At 50.6% G+C, this 22,177-nt stretch overlaps 1 protein-coding gene across 3 annotated transcripts in view; it reads right to left on the reverse strand.

Annotated features, from left to right (window-relative positions):
- Positions 1 to 21,844, reverse strand: part of LARP1 (La ribonucleoprotein 1, translational regulator) — a 45,737-nt gene extending 23,893 nt beyond the window's left edge. For 2 of the 3 annotated variants that reach the window (XM_080353054.1, XM_080353053.1), the window contains exons 1-2: positions 21,467 to 21,844; positions 6,152 to 6,178 (exon numbers count right to left, since the gene is read on the reverse strand). In XM_080353054.1, the coding sequence (XP_080209180.1) occupies positions 6,152 to 6,178; positions 21,467 to 21,818 (379 nt within the window). In that variant the 5' untranslated portion in view covers positions 21,819 to 21,844. Of the gene's footprint in view, positions 1 to 657; positions 804 to 6,151; positions 6,179 to 21,466 lie in introns of those variants that run through there. The other variant, XM_080353055.1, reaches the window with a different exon arrangement.
- Between the last annotated feature and the right edge of the window lie 333 nt (positions 21,845 to 22,177).

Below are 22,177 nucleotides of genomic sequence, written 5' to 3' on the forward strand. Positions count from 1 at the left end.
GACAGCTGGTGGCTCCCAGATCACGGGAGGCACCACAATGGGGACACAGCCAAGGTCACCTGGCTGATGGGACTCCAGAGTGTCACAAAACGAGGGAGCTGGGCTGGCTCAGGCTCCCCCAGTTGCTGAGCCACTCTGCTCTCCCTGAGCAGGGAGAAGGGCACCCATCATCCCATCAACCCATAGGAGAGGCTCCTCCAGCACCAGTGCCTGACCCAGCTCCTCTGCTGCAGACAAGCCTCCAGCCAGTAGAGCATTTAGCCAGCAGTTCCTCTGCCATCATGGGACAGAGAAAAGCCTTTGAGGACACCTACAAACACCCCATCAATTTAAATGGTTGAGGAAGAGAGGCTGGAAAAGCCAGCGATGCTCTGGGGCAAACACTGCATCAGCCCATCACAGGCTGGCTGAGACCTTTGAGAAAAGGTATGAATTGATGCAGCTGTTCTCCTCCAAGCCAGCTCAGAGACCAGCTCATAGTTCATGACCTAAAAAAAAAATAAATCAGTGTGGGGGAGAAGGAGGGGTGACATGAGCAGGAGCTACAGAAGAGCAAAGACAGACACACAAGGCACAGCAAGACTCAAGACTCCTTATAAAACACAGGGGGGGGGGGAACCACCACCACCACCAAAACAAACCACCCAACCCACTCACCTTTGGGGGCAACTTATTTGCAAATTAAAGGGGGGTGTCTGCCCTCCAGGAGGGACCAGGGGCAGTTTCCTCCACTCCTGCTTACTTCTGCTGTACCGCTCTGCCTGTTCTGCCAGGCTCTAATGAAAAGCTAGTTAACAGTTAATTATTACCCATTCAGACACACGATCCCCTACTCTGACCGACTGCCGGCTGGGAGGGATAAGACCATCACGTGATGCAAAAATCCTGGCCTTATGAAAGCACGGGCAACTATATTTAGTTGGAAAAACGATGACCTAGCGAGCCCGCCCCTCTCTGGCCCCACCTTGGAGGAGCCGACCTGCCACCTCTGGAGATCCTAGTTCCACAGTACCCAGGGAGTCCCTCATTCAGGCAGGGGCTGTAACCCCAACATGGGGATGCTGGGCACAGGAGCAAGCCCTGTGTGCGCACACATGCAGGGGCTGTCCTGGGGGTGCCAGACCAGCACACAGCTTGGGCCAGGGAACTGTCCCTCCTCATCCTTGGTGCTGCACAGCAGGTCACCTTGTCAGTGGTGAAAGCTGATAAGCACCAATAGCAATAAATAGGGCCCAGCCCAAGGTCCTGGGCCTTATCTTGAAAGCAGGAGGCACACTAGGAACCTCACCAGTGTGACCAGTGCAGGGGTGGCATTCAGCAGCGATGCTGCAGCTGCCCGCCTCTGCAAGCCCTGGGCTGGCAATGGGACTTTGTTGCGTCTGGATCAGCCCACCCCTCCCTATGGCACCTGGGCAAACGAGACAGACAGAGAGCGAGACAAGGCAGTCGTGCAGTGGTCACACACATGTGTCACCACCAGAGAGAGAAGGTCCCATTAAAAAAAGGTGTGCGGCAACAAAATCCAAGAGCATCAGCCTCTCCCCCTCCCACTGCAGTGGAAGAGCTTCAAACGAGAGGAAAAAAAAAAGCCTGAGGACCAGACATCATTAATCTCTTGTCATCAGCAGAGGGGTGCTCTCTGCTCGCATCCCGCTGAGTCTGATGAGACAGCAGAACCAGCAGCGCCTGTAGCAAGAGTGAGAAGAGGCCTCCGCATCCCTGCCGAAACCAGGGTGTGGCACCGATGTGATCCCTTTAATGGCCATCAGCCTTTTCTGCAGTTGCATCTGGGCATTTGGAAGCTTACAAACCCCTTCCTGTGAAGCATCTGGTACATCTCACTGTAAATATTTAACAATGAAGAGACAGGAACTGAGAGCCAAGCACCTGCCACCAGACCCTCCAGCTCCACACGTTCGCATTGTGTCAGAGGGGACCACGCAGCTCCTACTGCCCATGCCAGGGCTGTACATGGCAAAAGTGTAAACTCTGCACTAAATGTGTCCCTAGAAAATCTATCACCTCAAAGAAGAAAGCCAGAGACTAGGTTTCTAGAAAGGACACTGTGAGGTAATTTAAATAACATCATGCTGTGATTCCTGTACCCTATTTTGGCTACTTCTACAGAGATGTCTCTGCAGGACCAGCATGTCCCCCAGGCAGTGGCCACCAGACCTCACCCTGGGAGCTGCAAACTGGCCTCCCCAACTGCCTGGAACAAAATGAGACTGAGCAGCAGCTCAGCTTGCGAGGCTGAGGAAGACAAAGGCACTAGCTCCATCTTCTGGGGTGAGGGAAAGCAATGGTGATATGGTGGTAAGAGCAGGTGCAACAAACACTCCCAGAAATTTAGGGAAGGCAGACCTAGGTCACCCTCTACACAGGGTATCTCCAGAAATAAGCCGAAGAAATCCTACAGCCCCGTAACCATCTGGATTAAACTAAGCACAGGTAGGGGGCTTCCTCCTGTGGGCAAATCCAGAGCATTAAAGCTGTGACAACAACAAGGCAGCTGAACACCCTGGCAATCTCTGAAAACAGGCAGAAAGGCTCTTTTTTTCTGCTACATAAGGATTACTGTACCTCAGCTGAGCTGATTTCAGGGCATGCTCTCCAAGCTCTCTTATGCCCCCCACTTTAAGGGAGGTATAATGAAAAAAATCAAGATTTTTCTAAATAACTTTGACATAAATGCTGCCGACTTCCTTCCTGGGTCCACAATCACATGGATCTTGCTGCATAAACCACTCTCTCCAATCCAGGTAATTCCAGTGCTACAGGTGGCTGCCTCCCTTCTCATTAAAAACACCCTAATTAGAGTGATCCTTCCCAAAGGACTCAGGAATACTCAGCTACAAAAGAGTGTAACACAGCACATTCTCTCCTAGTTTAAAGACCCATCTCACCCCCTTTTCTTTATAAAGGATTAAAAACCACTTCCTTGCAGCGGGAGCATCACCCACATCCCTTTGTGGAAAACTTCATAGCGCTTAATTCAAAGTGGAAAGTTCTCAGCAACTGCTGACAATTCTCCCAAATTACCAGCTCACAGTACAGCAGCAGATTAAAAAAATATAAATCATCAGGAGTAGAGAGACCCAGACAGAGCATCACTTGCTGCTGTGTTGAAGACCAGCACATCCACAACCACACCTCACAGTCAGCTCTGGTCTCTGCATGTCAACAGCGGCACAGCAGCATTACAGATGCGCAGAGAAAAGCAATTAAATCACCCAGAGGTGAGACTAAAATGCCTGGGCCCCTCCACTGAAAGAAGGAGGGCTGGCTGCAGCACACAACGCCAGGAGGGCACAGGAACAGCACACAAAGCCAGCACATCAGTTTAAAACAAGCAAAGGTAGCAAGGCAGGCAGCAAACTTTACCACCCCATGTGCAGCAAGTCCCGGGAGGTGGGCAGCACCCGCAGCCTCACAGAGGGGTTGGGGGTTCACAGCCAACACATCCACAGTGCTCACAGCTCTCCTCGAACAGCAGAAGTGAGGAATGTCCGTCCCTCCGCTCTGCCACCATGCAGCATCTTGTCAGGGGTGTTGAAATCTCAGCTTTGAGCTCCAGTTCACAAGGTTTGAAGTATCTTCTTGTGAAAAGCAACCTACAGCTGCCCAAACCCAGCTGCTGGATTTGGGAGAGGAGGGAGCAACCACTGTGCTAGACAGAAGGAAAGTCAGTCGCCTCTCTCTGAAAGGAGCTGTTAGGCAATCACGATGCAAACACTGGTGCCCTTCCACCTCCATAGCACTTGCACGTGACACCAAGCTGAGGGCAGAATGCCTCCAGAATCCATACGCTAACAAGCAGGAACATGCTTTGGGGCACACTACAGCTGCTGTGCCTACAAAATGGCTGATTCTTGGCTCAGGCTCCCCACCCATGCAAGACAACTCTTACTGCAACTCGGCATCCTCCATCACTAAGCTGCTTCCTTGGGCAGAACACCAACGGACTTCTCATCAAGAGGGGAAACCAGCCACATAAACTCAGCCTGGCCTTCCAAGATCAACCTTAAAGAATAGTCACTGACATAGATATTGGAGTCCTAGTGATTTTTGCAGTAACAGACTTGAGCAAATTAACTTGTTAAACAACCTCAGCAATGCAAGGGAGGTGAGGGGGTTGAACCCAACCGCCCCAGGAGTGCACAAGAGCTGATGCCAGGAGCACGTATGCTCCACACAAGTCTGCTGTCCCCACCAGCGACGCTGCCTCTGTCTTCAGACTTCACCATGCTTTCACATCAGGGCTGCCAGAGAAGCTCAGTGCACAGGAAGAAAAAGCACAGCACCAGCTCTAAGGCTTTTCTTGAGAAGGCATGAGAAAGGAAGAATGTGCAGTGTCCTATGCAGCTACCAATAAGAGGAATCCTGTTTAAGTTTTCACTTCTCTTCTTCAAAATAGTAAAACTGTAAAAACAAAACAAACCATGTTCTGTAGACAATGTTTTCTGCAACACTATTGACATGTAACATGCACTTACTGAAATGCTATCATTTGCTGCAGACACACACTCGTGCCCCACCCTGGAGACAGCTGTGAAGGTCCCCAACCAGCTGGAGAGCAGAGCATGGAGTTGTGCCAACTAGAGGACATCTCTGAGTCTGCAGCATGGGCAGCCAAAACTCAACACCTGATGAAGGCAGATCTTCAGCAGCGGAGAGAAAGCCTCTTATGAGGGGAAGGAAGAAGAAAAAACCTCTAAATAGCAGAAACTTTTCTATGCATTCATTGCTCCATCCTGATTTCACACCTCTTGTACTCAATAGATGCAAAGACACCTTTGCTCCTTCAAAATCAGTCTTAATATTTCACCCTCACACGTGTTCTGAAAGCAAGAAAAACATGAACGACCTACAAATGGGTTGGGTTACTACTTGGGTTACTTCTCCAACACTTATAGAGGCATCTTCTGTAACACTTAGGCAGATCTAGTTATGTACCACAGACTCGTTAGCTGTCTAGAGCTCTGGAAACACACACGACTTCCAGAAGCCAGTTCAGTTCATGAAGTCAAATTACACTGCCTCCAATGTTATACCAGACCACTCAAAACCAGTGAGTTATTTTTTACTGAAATCAGCTTTAAGACAATAGAGCTGACTTCTGTACTTCCAAATCCTGATCAAGCGATGCCTCCACAATCAGCAGCGATTTATCCTCACACTGTCATGTGAACCAGGGAAACATGATCCCAGGCAAAGCAAAAGACATGGACAAGAGGTGTCCGGACATAGTGACATGTCTGAGGTCACACAAGGCCAAGCCAGGCACAGATCCCCACTCCCTGTGCCTCTGCTACAGGACATCTCCACAAGGCACAGCAGCTCTGAGACAACAGCACCTTAATGACTGGTCTTGGTATCACCAGGTACAACAAACCTTTCCTTCAATCTCAGCAGTTTGACAACATCAACCTGGATGAAGAGCTCCCAGCCATCTGAGAAAGGCAAGGACTAAGCTAATCAACACCTATCTTAAAAACTCCATCCCATTTCTGATTCAAGGATCTCCATGCAGAGTAGTTTCTGCAGGGTCCCTCCTGGCACGGCTGCACATACCACTGGGGCCAGGAATTCTTCATCGGTCTCACGCTGATGGCAACGCAGCATGTACTGCAGTTGTTAACAGTGATGCTCAGCAGCAACACACAGACTGAACAAGCCAAGGGGCAAGTCTGCATCTTTTCAAGGTATTGCAAATTCAAATATACATCCTCAGATTCATAGACACATCAAGCTGAACACAACTAACATATAGACTAACAGCAGCAATTCTGAGTTATATTCGCATCTTGACACATCGATGTTTTCAGTTACGTGTGACGATGAGTTGCTAAAATCTTTCACCCTGGCCACCCAAATCTGCCATGCTACAGTGTATGGGAGGAAAGCAACCTTCCAACAGCCACAGACAGCACTATATGAAAGCATAAAACGTCACTGCCATGCAGGGAATTAGAGGGGCTTTTTTTGTTTGGGTTTTCTTTGAGGCATTTGTTTGTTCGTAATCAATATCTGTTGCATATTCCTGTACCAGTCTTATAAATCTGGTTAGCACTGACTCTGCAGAAACAGAAGTGCGGGGAAGGCATGGGAGAGGGAGATTTGAAGAACTCAGTTTTTAATTAATACATACCAGACTGGCCATCAGGTGGAAATATATCTGTGAAAGAAAAAAGAAAAAAAAAATAATCAGTATTGGTTGTACCTGGAGCACAAATCATATTTAAAAGGTCCCTCCTCTCAATTTGTTTGCTTTAGCTAAACAGAGGAAGTATTTTCTTAGTATTCCTAGTTAAACATCAATCCAGCTTGGAACCCACCTCGATTCAACCACCTGTTGTGAGAAAGACTTCAAAAGAGTCTGTGTGCCACTGAATATATTACTCTTATAAAAAACCTTCTACATTGGCTTCTAACAGACAGTGGTGAGGAATAAAAAGCTTGTGAGATGCACAAAGGTCCACATAAGTTTAGTTGCTGGCATCCCAACATTCCCCCAGCCAGCATTATCAACTGGAAACCGGCACAGAGAACATCTAATGTCATGACCAGCTGAGGAATGCAGGTGGCAGCCAAAGGAAAAAGCAAAATGAGCATTTCCCCTGATGGTTCTTGGTTTTTGCCACCACAAGGGACCTCAACAGCTGTGCCCAGCTCCAACACAGCACCTATTCCAGAGAACAGGCAGCCAGAAGAACATGCTCACCACCAAACAGGCAGCTGGTGCCTTGGCACATCACCCCTCAGCCCAGGGGAACCCTCGCCCTCCCATCTCAGGTGGCTCTGCCAGCGAGCACAGCCCATCACACAGAGCTGCTGCAGTTGGGGGATTTCAGATCCCAAAACAGACCACTCAGCGTTCCCACCCCCCAGGCCCTCCCCAGTCAGAGCTACAGGTCCTTCTCCTGATGGACCCTGTTTGTTGCTGGGAGGACATTCACTGAAGTAGCTGGGAAGGATCAGATGAAAGATTTGTTTGAGGAGCATGCACGACAGCATATGTGGAGAAACCCTGTTGATAAAGGCTCCCGAAGAAGCTATGAAAACAGTACTTCTGGAAGAGCAATACTATATGTTTTCTTCTTGAAACTTGGAAGAACAGGAAGGGAGGCTGCTGGCAAGGCAGGTTCCTCCCAGGGTAGGGGCAAGCCCCTGGCTTCTGCTTATCAGCTCCCCAAAACACACATTCAGCTGAAAAGCCACAAGAGCTGCAGCACGGACTATCCCTCGGACAGGGCAATGCTCTCTGGCCTGGGCTCAACCAACACAGAAATAGCAAAATCACATCTCTACCAAAGAGGTCCTATTCATCTACGTTTGACAGTGCACCACATTCAAGGCATCCTCAGGCAGGGATGCTCTCATCCCACATATAAGCAGTAGAAGCAAATGAACAAATTAAAAATAAATCAAAATTCCTCCTACTGTTACGCAAGGTTATGGTCTGTGGCCATCTTGAAGGCATCATCTCAGGGAAAATCCAACACATTCAGAAAAGCCTCCAAGTACCAGTGTGGATCCCTTGCAGACTGCATGTGCTACTGCAAACCTCCACCAGCACATCACCCAAACATATCTATTCTAAAGATCCTGTACTTCTGTGGGTGGTTGCTGACGAGGTCAGGCTCCTGCAACAGTGAGTAGAAACACCCTGTATGTGATTTAATGGGTCTCAAACAAGATGCAGTTTCTGCATTTCCCTACATGGGCAACTCCAAGACAGCCTCTCCACAGAGAACAAGGTGGAAGTATCGGTATCCCACCAGTTTGGATCAGCTAGCTGTATCAGCTATTACAAAAAAAAACCCTAAAATAAAACACAATAATAATAATATGGCTGAGAAAAGGCATTCCTTTGTGCCAGTAAAGAACTACAGGCCTTGGCAACCATTCCCCTTGCTATGCCCCGGCCAGATGCAGCCTCTCCAGTCTGTGTTTCTACTGGGATGTCCAACCAACTCTTCATCAAATTCACACCACAGCCCGCCAGCCGTCAGCACAACCAGCCGTCCACAAGAAGTCCAGGTTACCCACTTCTAGAAACCACAATTGCCACCAAATCAGGTACCAACCGCAGGCATCTCCTACCAGTCATTCCACCACCGCAACTCCAAGCTTGTGTTCCCTCAAGGCTCATCTCACTGCTATGTGTCCAACTGCCTCGTCCAGCACTAGAGATGCCTCCTACCCTTGCAAGCATCAGTGACCAGATTAGAAATTAGCCTGCCAATTAAGGGCAGCACCTGAGGTGCCCAAGAGAAGTCTAAATCAGGCAGTGCCTTCTTTTCCCATGAAAGCCGTGGTAGAAAGGAAGCAGAAACGCATGCGGCCAGCAGGTCAAAGATAAACCCCCGGGGCTGCTCTCCAAGGAACCCATCTAGCTCACTGCAGGATGGAGGCTGCAGGCCCAGGTCAGCTGCCTTCCCAGTGCTCCAGAGGTTAAAAATCAAACACGAAGGACCCACGCACTAAATATAATAGCCCCTAGGCAGCCAAACGGGAATGAGTTAAGAAATACCAATATCGTGACACAAGCAAGACCCATGAAATTTGGGCCCTGTGGTCTCACATTTCCCTTCTTGTCTTGCATGTGGACACTTGCATGGGCCCAAAACCAGAAAGACTTGATGTCTAACCAGAGGTATTATAATCACCACAGGAACCAGTGATCGCTTGATCGTAGCAGCAGTCTCTGCCAATCCAGGTATTTCCCCAAGCCCTTTACCATGTTCCTCAGCTCTGCACATTATCCACACAGCTTACGACATCTCAGTGGAAACCATGTTTCATGCATCTCCCTGTTATCAGCAAAGAGAGGCGGAGGAAGGAGCAAGCAGGAGGAGGTCAAGGGCACATGTTGCAGCTGGCAGGATGTCAGGACAGGCACGGAACGTCCCTTTCAGAATGTCCCTTCAGAACTGTCACGCAAGGGTGCAGATGCACTACAGAGGTGCTTGCTCTGAGCACCAATAACTGGAGTCGCTGCACAAAAAGCCCAGGAGAACTAACCAAATTGAGGGCAGCCCTTGTTACTTGAGGTGATGCTGAGGGGTGGATACAGAATCCCAATTTTTGCCTGATGGTATTTTTAAATGCAGTAGGAGACTGTATGCTAAAATGGGGCATTTAGAGAGAGAAGCTGATGCATCCACACACATACACTACTCCCAGGGGCTCTCTGGCCATCATTGCTATTCAGGTATCTGGGACAGGTCCAGAAAGGCTACCCCATTTCCGAGCACACGTCTCCCCTCTGCTGCCCCTCCGCTCACTGCAGAATCACGCTGCTAACTGGGCTCCTCCACCATTCAGGCTTCAGTGTCGAATCCAAACACCACACAGGATGCCTGTCTTTTCCCTGCTCAGGAGCTACAGCCGGAAGGAACCTCTGCCACCCGCTACCCATCCCCAGCCCCTCTGCCACCAGCACCCCTCTTCTGCCACAGACACTGCTTCCTCCCAGCAGGGCCAGAGGCAGCGGATGAACAGCAGCTCATTAGCCCTGACGCAAGAGAAACGCTGACTCGTTATTACAGCAACCCGCAGCCCCAACTGCCAAGAGGGGCAGCACGGCCGCGGGCAGTGACAGTGAGAACCAGCTCCCTGCGCAGTTACCTTTCTGCTCTCCAGATTGGGAAAAAACAACCTCAGCGTGCTTTATGTCACCTGCCTGTCAACAAAGCACACTGACTGGTGCCACTGCACCAGTGTGCTGGGTGACGGCTGCTCCTCTGCATGCACAGGTACCAGCAGATATGATCACACGTTCCTTGGCTGCTCCCAGCAGGACACTGGACCCATTCACACCGTCACAGGAAGACACCAGCTCATCTGTTCTGGTGTTCAAACCATGAAGTCGAAACTAAATCATACTCCACATTTTTCAGACAAAAGACTTGGATGTCAGCAAAAAAAGACCTTGCCAAGGTCACATGGGGACTCAGCAGCAAAGATGTGACTAGAACTTGGTCACGGTGACTCGAAAGCTGCAGGGCTGCACCGGCTGCCCCGGAGAGGGACGGGGAAGGGAAGTGCTGGTAGACAGCAGGATTTCTGGGCATCTCTCCTAACCTGACCTGCCACCCAGCAGGGACAATTCAGTTCTGCTCCTCTGGCTATGACCACAATCCTCCCATTGCAAACACAGGGAGGGAAAAGGTCCAAATTACATAGTCTGGTGTTCACTGCAAAGAGACCAATGCTGTCTCAATTTCTTCTGCATCATCGAGCAACTTTTCAGCTCAAATCTGTATCACCTGGCTCCCCCTCAGAGGCCAAGGTAGTGCCTGCACAAGTTTCCAAGACAGTTACAAGCCTCTTCAAAGCAACGCTCCATGGAGGAAGGGGTGAGGTCTACTAGGAAAAAGTAGCAAAGCAAGAAACCCCAAACCCAAAGATTAGCATGGCCAATCATGTCCCTCCTGAGATCTTGCTTGCTTCCTGCTCCCTTCCTTCATTACCTGCCAAGCAGGCTCAGGGAGGGTCCAGCTCTCAGCCACCCAGATCTTCCCAACCCTCCCCAGCTGCCAGGTCTGTGCAAACACCTCCCATGCCTCTTAACAACACCTGGCTATTGTAATAAGTATCTTTGCCTCCTCAAAGAGAAGCTAGAGCTTGAGATGGGTAAAAGATCAAATCCAGATGGACCAACCTTAACCTGATGCTGGTTAGGTCTTAAGACACTAACAAGGTCTGTGTAAGAAAAAGATAAATGGCTAGAGAAGCATTTATCAGCTCCCAAATCCACTTCTCTGCAAGGGTATCCAGACCTCCAGAAAGTGGTTTTCTGCTCTCCATCCAGAGGAGAGGCTTGGTTTCTTCTCAGACACCCCCATGACTTCCACCTGCTGAAGAACTGCACCCAGTGTGAGCTCTGACACTGATTTCCCACAAACCCTATGGAAACAAATTTTTGAAAGGTTTTCAGTGTATAAATGACTGTGAGTTTTGGGAAGCTCAGCTGGGGTGTCCCTGCTGACTTCACGTACTTGAAAAGGGATGAAGACTTCCAGCCTCATGGAGCTGCAAGAGGAACTCCCCTGGAAAAAAAAAAATCCCCTACTGCAAAACCAGAGCATTATCTGTCTGAGATAGCTCCCTAGCTTTAACTTCACACCACATACTAGACTAAATTAGTACCTTGAAGTTGATGCTCTGGACAGAAGGGGAACAGAGCTGACAGGGCAGGGCTGCAACTCTGGCTGAACACAGGGTGACCAGTGGGACCAGCACTGTGCCCAGAAAAAGCACCTTTCAGAGATCTGCTTGGGTGAGAGTCCAGGTGTCTTCTCCAAGTACCAGAGATGCCAATGGGGTTCTGAGGAATGCATCTGGTCAGCCTAACCAGAAAAAACAAGAGCAGTCCAGACAGTCCTGCAAATCCAACGCTCACATATGTGCAGGCACACAAGGAATAACTGTAAGGTCACAGCTGTTTTTTCTCCCATCCACTTATCAGTGCTTGCACTGGAGAGAACAAACACTGGGTGTTCTCTCCCATTAACCCCTTCCCCCCTCATCTCCAGCAAAGTGCTGGTGCTCCAAGCATGAGTCCTAATGCTCCTGTTCACATACCAGACAAAAAGCTGGAGAGAAAGTAAAAGGCACCTCAGAGGTCCTTGATTACCATTCCTAGTGACACAGCTCTCTGCCTCACATCCCTTAATCACCAGTAAGCCTGAAATGACACTGCTTGAAGTCCCCAGCCTTCCAGGAGACTGACCCTACATGAGTCTGAGCCCAATGACCACAGTCACCCTCCCCAAATTCTTCTTTAAGCTACTGGACATGGAACAGGTAGCGAAATTTCAGGCATGATCGAGCAAAATTAACATGTCTCAGAGACTCTTGTTGAAATATAGGAACCATTTCAGTGCAGCCAAGAAGCCAACTGGATCCCAGGCTGTGGAAACAGGTTGCGGACGGGGTTTCCCTTTGACAGGGTTATTGCATGCTGCTCTGCCACACGCTTTTCCGTGTGGACATGAAGGGCAGGGCAGCCTCAGACACCACAGCAAAGCTTTGCCTCAGGACAGCTCAATAAGCAGCCAGCAAGACACATTCTCCTCCCTATAGAGGAGAATTCATTAGTCTAGCGAGAAATCCAGCCTCTCCATGAAAAAGGATCCCCTCCACCCCCTCAAAAGCTTCAGTATCATGAGTATGCCCAGTAACATGAAGCAGGGATGTCATAAAGGCCTGTGAAAACCCCAGGAACTGAAAACTGCAAGGCGCTCTCCAGCTCAGGGCAGAGGGCCAAGCAGGGGGTCTGTAGGATACACAAGACAGCACAGTGAAAATAGCATAATTAAGTCTCTTAACGGAATTAGAAATCATCAGACTCACAGTCTGAGACATTCCCCTCCCTGGTCCAGGCTATCTGGTTGGTTTTAATCAAACACGCAGCTTTTCCAATCACCCTCCAAACTCCATGCTTGCTTGGTTCCACTTCTCCGCTGTTAATTAGATCAACTCAGATTCCAGCTCCAACTCAAGTTAAGAGGGTTGTCTGCCTGTAATCTGCCACATCTCTTCCAAACCATCTTCCCAGTTGTAGTTACAAGTTTAATTTTAAATTTTAAAAACATGGGTCACTTGCAGCAAATTCCTCCCTGCACAGCACTCAAATGCCACATCTGTCATTCTCAGATTTAAAAAAGGGGAGCTAGAAGAGTTCACCTGAGATTGGGAAGCCAAAATAAAACAGTCCCCCTTTTGTGCAGCTCAGTACAATACCCTCTGCAGCGGCAAATTATTTCTGAGCACTCAGAAGATGTGTCAGATCATATAAGGCACTCCCCTGAGCTCTCAAGGTTTAGCTGGAACCTGGGAAGTGACATTTAATATGATTACAGCCAAAGCCTCATGCTTTGTCATCCAAGCACATGGTAGAAACACCTCCATGATTTGCTTTTCTGTCTTGTTGGGCGTGATCTTGCGCACAAATATCCTATCACTCCTGTTTCAGAGTAAAACCTCCCAACAACATTCTAAGGATGCACTTCTCCACATTTCAATATCTGCTGGTACAGTCATGGAATTCTCTGCATCATTCATACTGGCATCACACACTACACTTAATTCTTCGCTCTGTTTTTCCCTTTTCTTGCCCCTTTGCAAAGCCTTGTAGCTGACTTGCCAACATAAGCCCATGTAGAGCAACTGAGGTAAGGCAAAGTGTGCTTCAGTCACTCCTTTTCTTTAACTATCTCTTTTTGTGCAATATGAGGCCAAGAGCAAAGCGATCTGTTATTATGACCAAGTCCTTGTTTTCAACAGGTCTGTTTTGTGAGGCCAGGAGAGCTGACATCAAACACTGCTCCTGAGCTACGCCAAGTTGGTGACTATTTGGAAGGGCTACAGTAAAGGTATTTTATTGTATGAGAATCCTAAAGTGTCTTGCAGGAATAAACTCAGTGTTCCTTTCGCAACATTTAATAAAGATAATGGAAGATGTGACCTTGGAGAATCTGAAGAAATTCATTTCATGTAGTTGCAAGTGAATGTTGGCTTATCAAACATTTGAGTGTTGCTTATTAACCCAAAGTTCTATTTCATTCCATCACTAGCTTCATCATCTTGTAAGTGCACAAATAAGACAGTCTGGTAACTAACACTTGGTAAATTAATAATCACTCATTTGTACCACTGACCAGAAGCTTTCAAAAGCACAGTTATAAAGAAAAAAAAGGCAGAGTGTATTCAGTGTTAAGGCTGAATATATATTACAAATAATCGGCTTAGAGACAGCGTTAAGTATTTAGCAACGCACCTACCTTCTGGCAGCATCTGTGAGTTACCAGGCAGGTAAGACACCAATTTCCCCACCACCACCTTTTCTCTTACTTTCCCATCAACAAAACTCTACCTTTTCCTCATTTTTGTGGCTTTTTCAATTTCATACTTGTTTCCCCACATATTTAGTCAGGAAAAACTCACCTCTTTTCTCAGGGTCTCAGACTTCTTAAAACCTAACTTCCCCAGCCCTGAAAACCCCCTATTCTCTCCATGCATGCATCCAGCAGTTGAGTCAAAAAAGTCAAATGACTGCCAGGAAAGGAGGAGAAGAGATAAGCGGCCCCCTGCAGCCTCCTCCCGGGCGTGGATCCCTTCCAGCGCGCAGCCATGCCCTGCAGAGTCACTCTGCGGGAGCTCGGCACATGCTGCTGCTCGCCTGGAAAAACGTGCTCAGCACTGTGCTCAGGACAGAGTCTGCTCCCGCCCAGCACCCCCATACCTGGGCAGGAGGGAGCGGAGCAGCACTGGGCTCCCATCTGAGCACTTACACAACCCCTCAGTTTCTCCAGCACGCAGCGGGAAGGACATGCAGCGCGTTTCCGTCCCCCTGTCCGGCGTTCCCATCATGGTTTAACTCTGACTCATGTGTCAAGGACACGTGAGGTTCACAAGCCCCATCCAAGCCCCTGTTTCTCCCCAATGCCCCTGTGGCTATCGCTCTCACCATCACCAAGGGCTCCCTGCACAGCCGGACAGACATCAAACAATGTTGAGGAGCACCAGAGATGCTGCTCCACCACCGCCTTCCTCCTGGGGCAAGGCTGCTTCTCCTGCACACCGTCAGGGCCAGGGCCACTTTGGGGAGCAAGTCAGGAGTGCAGAGGCACGTGTGGGCCCGCGGCCAGGCCGAGGCCAGCTCTGCCTGCCAAAGCAGCAGGTCACAGACTCCTTTCCAGCCACTTGAAGGAGCACCTGGCAGAAAACGAGCACATTTCCCCAAGAATGCAGGTCAGGGCAAGCTGCACCCACCAGCATGTTGTGCGTGTCATGCACACTCCAGAGGGAACCAGAGTGCTGTTTTCTAGCTCAAGTGAATAAAGGGTGCCTGTGTCACCTCCATTCCACCAGAACCAGACTGAGTGGCACTGTCAGACCTCAGTCACACCAACAGCCACCTCCACTAGCCATTTCTAAAGCAAACGCAGGCTTCAAATTGACCCATCGTTCCAGAGCATCCAACTCGGTCATGGTCACATCCCACACCCAGTCAACTCCAAGCTATCCACAGCAGAGATCTTTACCAATCCTTCCGACTTGTGACCATGTTTCGAGTCATTCTGTTCCTTTATCGAAAAATAAAACCAAAAATAAAATCACAACCACCGCAGAGTATCGAACCCTGCTGTGCATTCCCATATAGTGCTGCAACACATGGAAGCATCAAGACAAGCTGCTGCTCCCGAGTCAGCTTTGCTCTAGGAGAACACTGAAGATAAACCACTGATAATGCAGGTTCACAGCCCTTCCTCCCTCTCCTTGCATATCACAGCAGAATGCCTCCCACATACAAGGCTCTAATGCTGCAGGAAGTGCTCTTGATCCTGGCAAAATCCATAGCGAGTGTCACACCAAAGCTGGGCACCTGACCACCAGTTCTACAACCCCTCCCAAAAAAACACGTATCTTGCACAGTATTAGAACTGCCAACAACAAACCCATTTTCACCAAATTTCTCATGCCAGTTTTTACCCCACAGTCGCAGGACTCCCACGTGCACACCCACTTCTCCTTTCAGCAGAGCAATCCAGACCGACCCTGACCCAGGACTCTGCCTGCAAAGTCGGGTAATTGATTTATTCGAGGTCAAATTCAGTTCCCAATTGTTACAGTCGCAAATTTATTGTTGCCCAAATGTAAAAGTAGTTTCTTTAAGTTCCCACGGCACTGCATAAACTTGTTTGAAGCCTTTCTTTTACTTTTTCTCTGACCTGCTCAAGTCATGCACCTGTACCATTTACTACTAAATGTTCAGATTAGCCAGTTATTTTGATGCAAGGAGAAGTCTCCCAACTCCCCTCAGAGATCACTGACAAGGACCTGGACCTGCAGAATGAAGACCCATCTCAAGCAAAGAAAGGGACAAATGCAGAACTGGCCATGCCAGAAACCACAGATCCACAGAGCATCCCCAGAGCTTCACCCAACTCCTGGAGATGACTGTCAAAGCTCCAATCAGACGGCATTAACACCATGAGAGAGCGCAGCAGGTATCACCAAGGTTGCATCACTGCTTTCCCCGGGCTCCCTGTGTGCACGGCAAGCCAGGGATTTGACAGAGCCAGCAGTGTAGAGACTTACGCTCTTGGTAGGAAGTCAGCGAATGTTCCAATGTCAAAATGACCAGAGGATAAATAACATTTTAAAGACTATAATGTAAATGTGTATTGTGGTTGGGAATGAACAAAGCTCACCACTCCCAGCTGGATTTACGGGAAGAACAGAGCAAAAAGCTTTCCCAGCTCTCGTATCAGTTACTGGCTGGATCCGCAGCAAGGCCACCAGACCTCCGCTTACCTGGTGACTGAAATAGGAGCAGAGCTCCTCCGAGAGGCGCACTGCCATAAAGGACACCACAATCCTCTGGCAGTATTCAAGTGTATCAAAATTTTCATTAAGATGATTTTTGTTTTTTAAACCCTTGCTGTTTGCAGCTGTAATAATGGTAAGGATTAAAACACCCAACCTGATCTAGACAGCACAGCTTTCTACTAAAATGTCCATTCCTTACTTAGCACTATCGCTGAGGTGGCGTCCCAGATTCATTACAAAGTAGTTTTGAGTATGCAAAAAGCAACCTATCTCTATCCAAGTTGGCATTTGGCATCCCCTTGAGGATAATTTCACACTATTCCAGCACAGCGAAAGGATCAGGTGTCATAATTTGGAAGGGAAAGCCCCAGTGTCCCCATTCCTAGCCCTGCATTTTTGCAATCAATCTGCCTTCAGGTCTGACCCAAGTCCTTCTGCTGCCCAATCCAGTGATCCCAGATGCAACCCTGGTGGAAACCCCCATGGCAACACAGGTAAAAAAACAGCTTAAAATAAGAGTTGCGAGGATAAAGAGGTGGTTGGTGAGAATATTCCAGCAACACCTCAGACCTGGCCATCTGGAACCAGAGGCTGCAGCAGAAGCAAGCACTGAAGCCCAGCAACAAGGGCCAGTGAGTCAGCTCCCATTCCCCAGCCTTCCTGAAACAAACAGCGCAGAACAGGGCAAAGGTCCAGCACAAAGCTGAAGGGCAAAGGTATGTGGGGGAGCTAAAACACTAAGCTTCACCTTTTTTTTTTTGTCTTGGAGCAGCGAGTTCCAGTTATCCTCATCCTTCCTGACAAGATGGGAAGAGTTACTCAAACTTGAGTTGTGGGATCGGAACAAAACAGTATTTCAGAAAGGAAACTCATGCTGGGGGCAGGGGGGGAACTCTTGCTGCGATAGCAGCTCTGTTGCAACAAACAGCCAGGAGAGCTCCACAATTACATGCCACGACAGAGCAAGAATTGCCCAACACTTTGGAAATAGGTGTGTGCAGCAGTATACCAAGCTGGATACCCAGGCAGGCAGATGCACACGTCTACTCTGAACACAAAGAAATGCCAAAGGTAAAATAAGCTTCCCGTACATCTTATCTCCTGCACTGGAGGCTGGTTACAAGGAAAGCCCTATGGGGAGTTAGTCAGCGAGGGGTGAGAAGCTAATGAATGTTCCCTGCCTTCTCTCCAGTACCAGTAGCCAGCCCAGCCTCTGCTCTGGCATAAAACAACACGCGCTCACTCTGAACAATAGTCAGCTAACCCCTGGTGCTCGCTGCTAGCAACGAAGGTGTGCCTTCTGGAAAGTACTGCCTATCCACCCAGTGCATTTGCCAAACGGCAAGCAAGAAACTCTACTCAAATTAAAATACCTCCTGCATCTCCACTAGGAAATACACCGCCTGCTCCTGGCTGAGCATCTGCAAGGAGAATGAAAACTGGCATAAAAGTCAGTGCAGGCAAAGCTCAGCAACTGCAGCGCCGCTCATTAAAGCCTGCATGTTCTTACTTTCAAGATGTAAGTGGCTTTAAAAATTAAGAAGTGCCAAGTGCCTTGATGCAACATTTCTTGAAATAAATCCAGCGGGTTTTCAAAATGGGGTGCTGTTAACACCTCTGTGCCCCGATGCTTGCATCAGCACCAGCCCTGGTGCAGGGCGCAGCAGGAGTACAACGTGTTCCAGAAGGTCAAGCTGCCTTAACTGCAAGCCACATTTCTCTATAGAAAAAATTTGAGAAAATATTTTAAACTTGGTTTATAGCCAGAAGTGCAAAGCTGTTTTTGCCAGAAAATGTTTCCTTTGTTACTGCAGACATGCTACCATCACACCTTCGCCAGTCCAGCTGCTGGCTGCATTTATTGATGAGATAAGAAGAGAACATATAATAACGAGGGGACAATCACACAGACCTTGTTACTAGATCATTAGACAGCAGAAATGAGCCATTGTCAACAGCTCTGCCAGCATCCCTCATAAACAGTAAGTAGTGTCAAGTAGAATCCTTACCACACAGGACAGGACTCAAGGGGTTCCCCCCTCTGCTCTCTTGTACCCCGATTCTGAAACGCGCATGAATAGCAACGTAACATACATCTTGTGGCCAGGGAAGATCTTCTGGTGTGCGACTCCAGCTGAGCCTCAGCCTCTGCTTACAGCACCAGCAGTATTGCTGTTGTCTACCTCGATTTAACAATTGCTCTACTTACTGCCATGGCATTATGCTTTCAGGAGGAGGGGCTGAGAAGCAAGGAAAAGCTTTGCTTCAATAGTACTCCTTCCTGAAAAAGGAGAAACATTCGCTCAAACATCCTATTACGGACCTCACTGCCAAACTTGAGCATAAAAACACTGCAGCAGGTAGGAAAGACACCCACTTCTAAAGATAAATCCTAATCCATAAAAAAAAAGACTGTTCTTCAGTCCCTTCATCAACCTGCCAATGGATTCAACTTTCCCAGCATGAGTGAGTCAAACAGTTCAAAACAGAGGTGGATTTGTTAAGCTGTTCCATATTCCAACACAGCAGAAACTCACAAAGATATTAAAGGTGGTTCTGTTTTCTCTGGGCCAGAACTCAATGCCTCTACTTTTATAAGCACTAATTCCAACACAGACCATTAGAGAGAAGGGGTGAACACCTAAGGAGCAGGTCTTGTCCATTAAATCTGCTCTACAGGCCTGTAATTAATACCATCATTATAAAAAATTAGGGCTTTCAAAGCCTGTAAAACAAGTCATAGAGGGATCCCTTTATCTTTACAGAGCTGTCCTCACTAGGATCCTTGGTCTCCCATCCAAGGGTCAGGGCTGGAAATATTTAGTATCTCCAACACAAAGCACTGCTTTGGGAACACTGCTGAATCAGAAGCCACGGTTTTCTAAGCTCTGCTGAAAACCCAAAAACATTCAGCTGTGACTTTCCAGAGTTCAGAAGCTTTCAATCGGCTTCAAGTGTACAAAGGAGTCCCTTTGCTCAGGTGAGCTCCTGGAGGTCACCGCAACACAACAACTCACCTGACCAGCACCACCTTTGGCACAAACTCATGCTCCAGATCTTTTTTTTTGTAAGCATCTGCTAAAAGAAATCCTCCACCCAAATCAGCCAAGGCACAACAGGAGCCTGCAAACTCTGCGAGAAGGTACCTGGGCAAAGGGACACTGGACAAGATTGGCTGCCAGTCTGCAGCTCGTGGGAGTTCGCCAGCCGTGTTTATTTTACACGTTTTCTCTTCTGCTAACGAACAGGCAGCAAAAGAAACAATGTCCCAAGAGAGAAGAGCCAAGTGGCAGCGTCTGGGGCACTGCAGGAACCAGTCACTACTGCCAAACGTCCTAAAACACACCACTAACCTAATCCATTATTTAAATATCTTCAGGAATAGCAGGACAACTGTGCCAGGTCCAAGAAAATTCAGAGTGTTTCAGCATTACTCCCTTACCCTGCCATAGGGTGGACAGGCTACTGACACAATTCTCCTTCAAAAAATCATCTCAGGAGTTGTAAGGGCCCCCTCCTTGCGTTGGGCAGACCGCCTCATCTCTGCTCACTTTGACAAGTCACCCACCTTAGTGAGGGGCCTGGGAATGAATCTGGATGTGTCTCAGACATGAGTCTCAAACAGGAACATTCAATCTTGTTGTTCTGCATCTTTTAGTTTATTTCTAGGGACTGCTACCTGAGAAAGCAGCACAATGGAGTGCAGTTTTCACACAAAGGAGTGATGTGACCAGTTTTATGTCATACCTCAAGAGACAAATGCAGACAGGAATGCTGTCCTGGATTTCGTTAAGCTTTGCTTATGTTGGTGCGTACAATGACAAACCACCAAACAATCTGAACATGGACTTTTACCTGGCACAATTAACTTCTCCTCTACACTCCCCATTAAGATGACAGCTTTCCAGGTGGAATTCGCATAGCTGTCCATCTTCTAAAGATCAATACCTCTGATGAATCATCACACTAGGCAATAATAATTATTGCAAAACAGCAGCATATACAGTAATAGGGAATCTGATGTCATATCTGGCAGTACGATTCCAGCATTAACAGAGGCACGCTTGAAAAAATACGAGTCTTTCCAAATAAGACGCTTAGTGAAAACTTCTGTGTTTTCCACTTAGTACCAATTCACGTGAAGCACGGGCGAGCAATGCTCTCCTGCTAAAAGCAATACCTATCCCAGCTCCCGAGGAAATGGTGCTCTGCAGTTTCAGCCTTTGCTGACGACAGCAGTGGGTTACAAACGCGACTTGGACAGAGCGCCCGCTCCTACCGCCGGTCGCTGTCCCTTGGCTTCCCCATGGGGCTCCCTTTTGGGGACCCCCCTCCGCAGCCGAGCGCGCTCCGCCGCTGACAAGCCCCGTTCACGGCTCTCGGCGCGCAGGGGCAGAGCCGCGCTCGGCCAACGCCGCAGCCCCCGGCCCCGCCGCCATGAGTCGGCAGAGAAAGGCGACGCGGCCTGCGCGTCGGGGGAGCCGCCACCGCCGCCGCACACGTGGGCAGCGCCAGACCCCGGGCCGGGGAAGGGCCGCCGGGGGCCGGTGGCGCGGAGCGGTGGGGGCCGGGCCGCGCTCCCGGGAGAAGCCGCACGCTGGCGGCGCCCGGGGAAGCGACCACGTTGCCTGCGCTGCGCTGCGGCGGAATGCTGGGAGCGGCGGGGGGGGGCGGCTCGCAGCGGGGCGGCCGCCGCGTGCCCGCCGCCAGGGCCCGACCGCCGAGCGCCTGCGGCCGCCGAGCGCCGGGGTCGAACTCCTCGGTGCGCCTCGCGCCCAGGCCCGCCGCCGGGCCCGCAGCGCCCCCCGTCACCTCCCCCCGCGCCGCCGCCTCATGGCCGCTGCCCGAGCCGGGCCGCGCTCCCCTCCCCCGCACACATGCTCCCCGCCTCATGGCCACGGACGGCACCGCCGCTTCCTACTTCCAGCGACCCCCCCCGCCTCACACACACACACCGCCTCCCCCCGTGCCGCTCCCCCGGCCGCGGCCCCGCTCCCCGGCAGGCCGCAGGCGCGGCGCCGTCCCCACGCCGTGCCGCATGGCGCGGCCGGCCGGGGCGCGGTCGGCGGCGCAACCGACCCCCCCTGCAACCCCGGCCTCGCTCCAAGCCCCGGGCACCCACCTGGAGGCGACTGCCCGTTCACCGCCGGCGCGGCGGCGGGGGCGTTCTTCGTCCAGGGGTTCACCTTGGGCGGCGGGGCCTCGATGAACTCCCGGCGCCCCGCGCCGCCCGCCTCGCCGCCGTCCTCCGCCTCGCCGCCCGCCCTCAGCAGGCTCTCCTTCTCCTGGTTGTTGCTCTCCTCCTTCTGCTGCTTGGCGCTGGGCGGCCGCGGCGCCCCGGGACCGCCGTCGGGGCCCATGGGCGACTCGCCCTTCTCCCGGCCGCCGTCCTGCGGCGGCTTCAGCACCAGGGCGCGCTCCTCGGCGGCCAGCAGCGGGGCGCCGGGCAGCAGCGCCTCCACCTGCGTCGCCATCTGCGCGCCCCCGCCCCGCCGGGGAACTCCCCTCGCACGCGGCGCCCCCGAGCCCCGGCCGCCGCGCTGCCCGCCCCCCCTGCCGCCGCCGCAATATGGAGACGCGCGGGGACCACGCGACTGCCGCGGGGGCGCGCGCCGCGCCGGCCCGCCCGCCTGTGCGCGCAGCCGGGTAAGGGGAGGGGCGGGGCGCGCCCCCGCGGGCCGGCCGGCGGCGCGCACGTGCCTGATGCAACGCCCGGCTGGGCGGGAGCTGGGGGCGGGGGGGGGGGGTGTCCCTTAAAGGAGACGCGCGGGCCGGGGTACCGGCCCCTTCGCCGCCCCTCAGCGCTGGCGGGGAACCCCGCCGGGTTTCACCC

Source organism: Nesoenas mayeri, assembly GCF_963082525.1.
Source record: "Nesoenas mayeri genome assembly, chromosome: 14".
In the NCBI taxonomy this organism is placed as follows: domain Eukaryota; kingdom Metazoa; phylum Chordata; class Aves; order Columbiformes; family Columbidae; genus Nesoenas; species Nesoenas mayeri.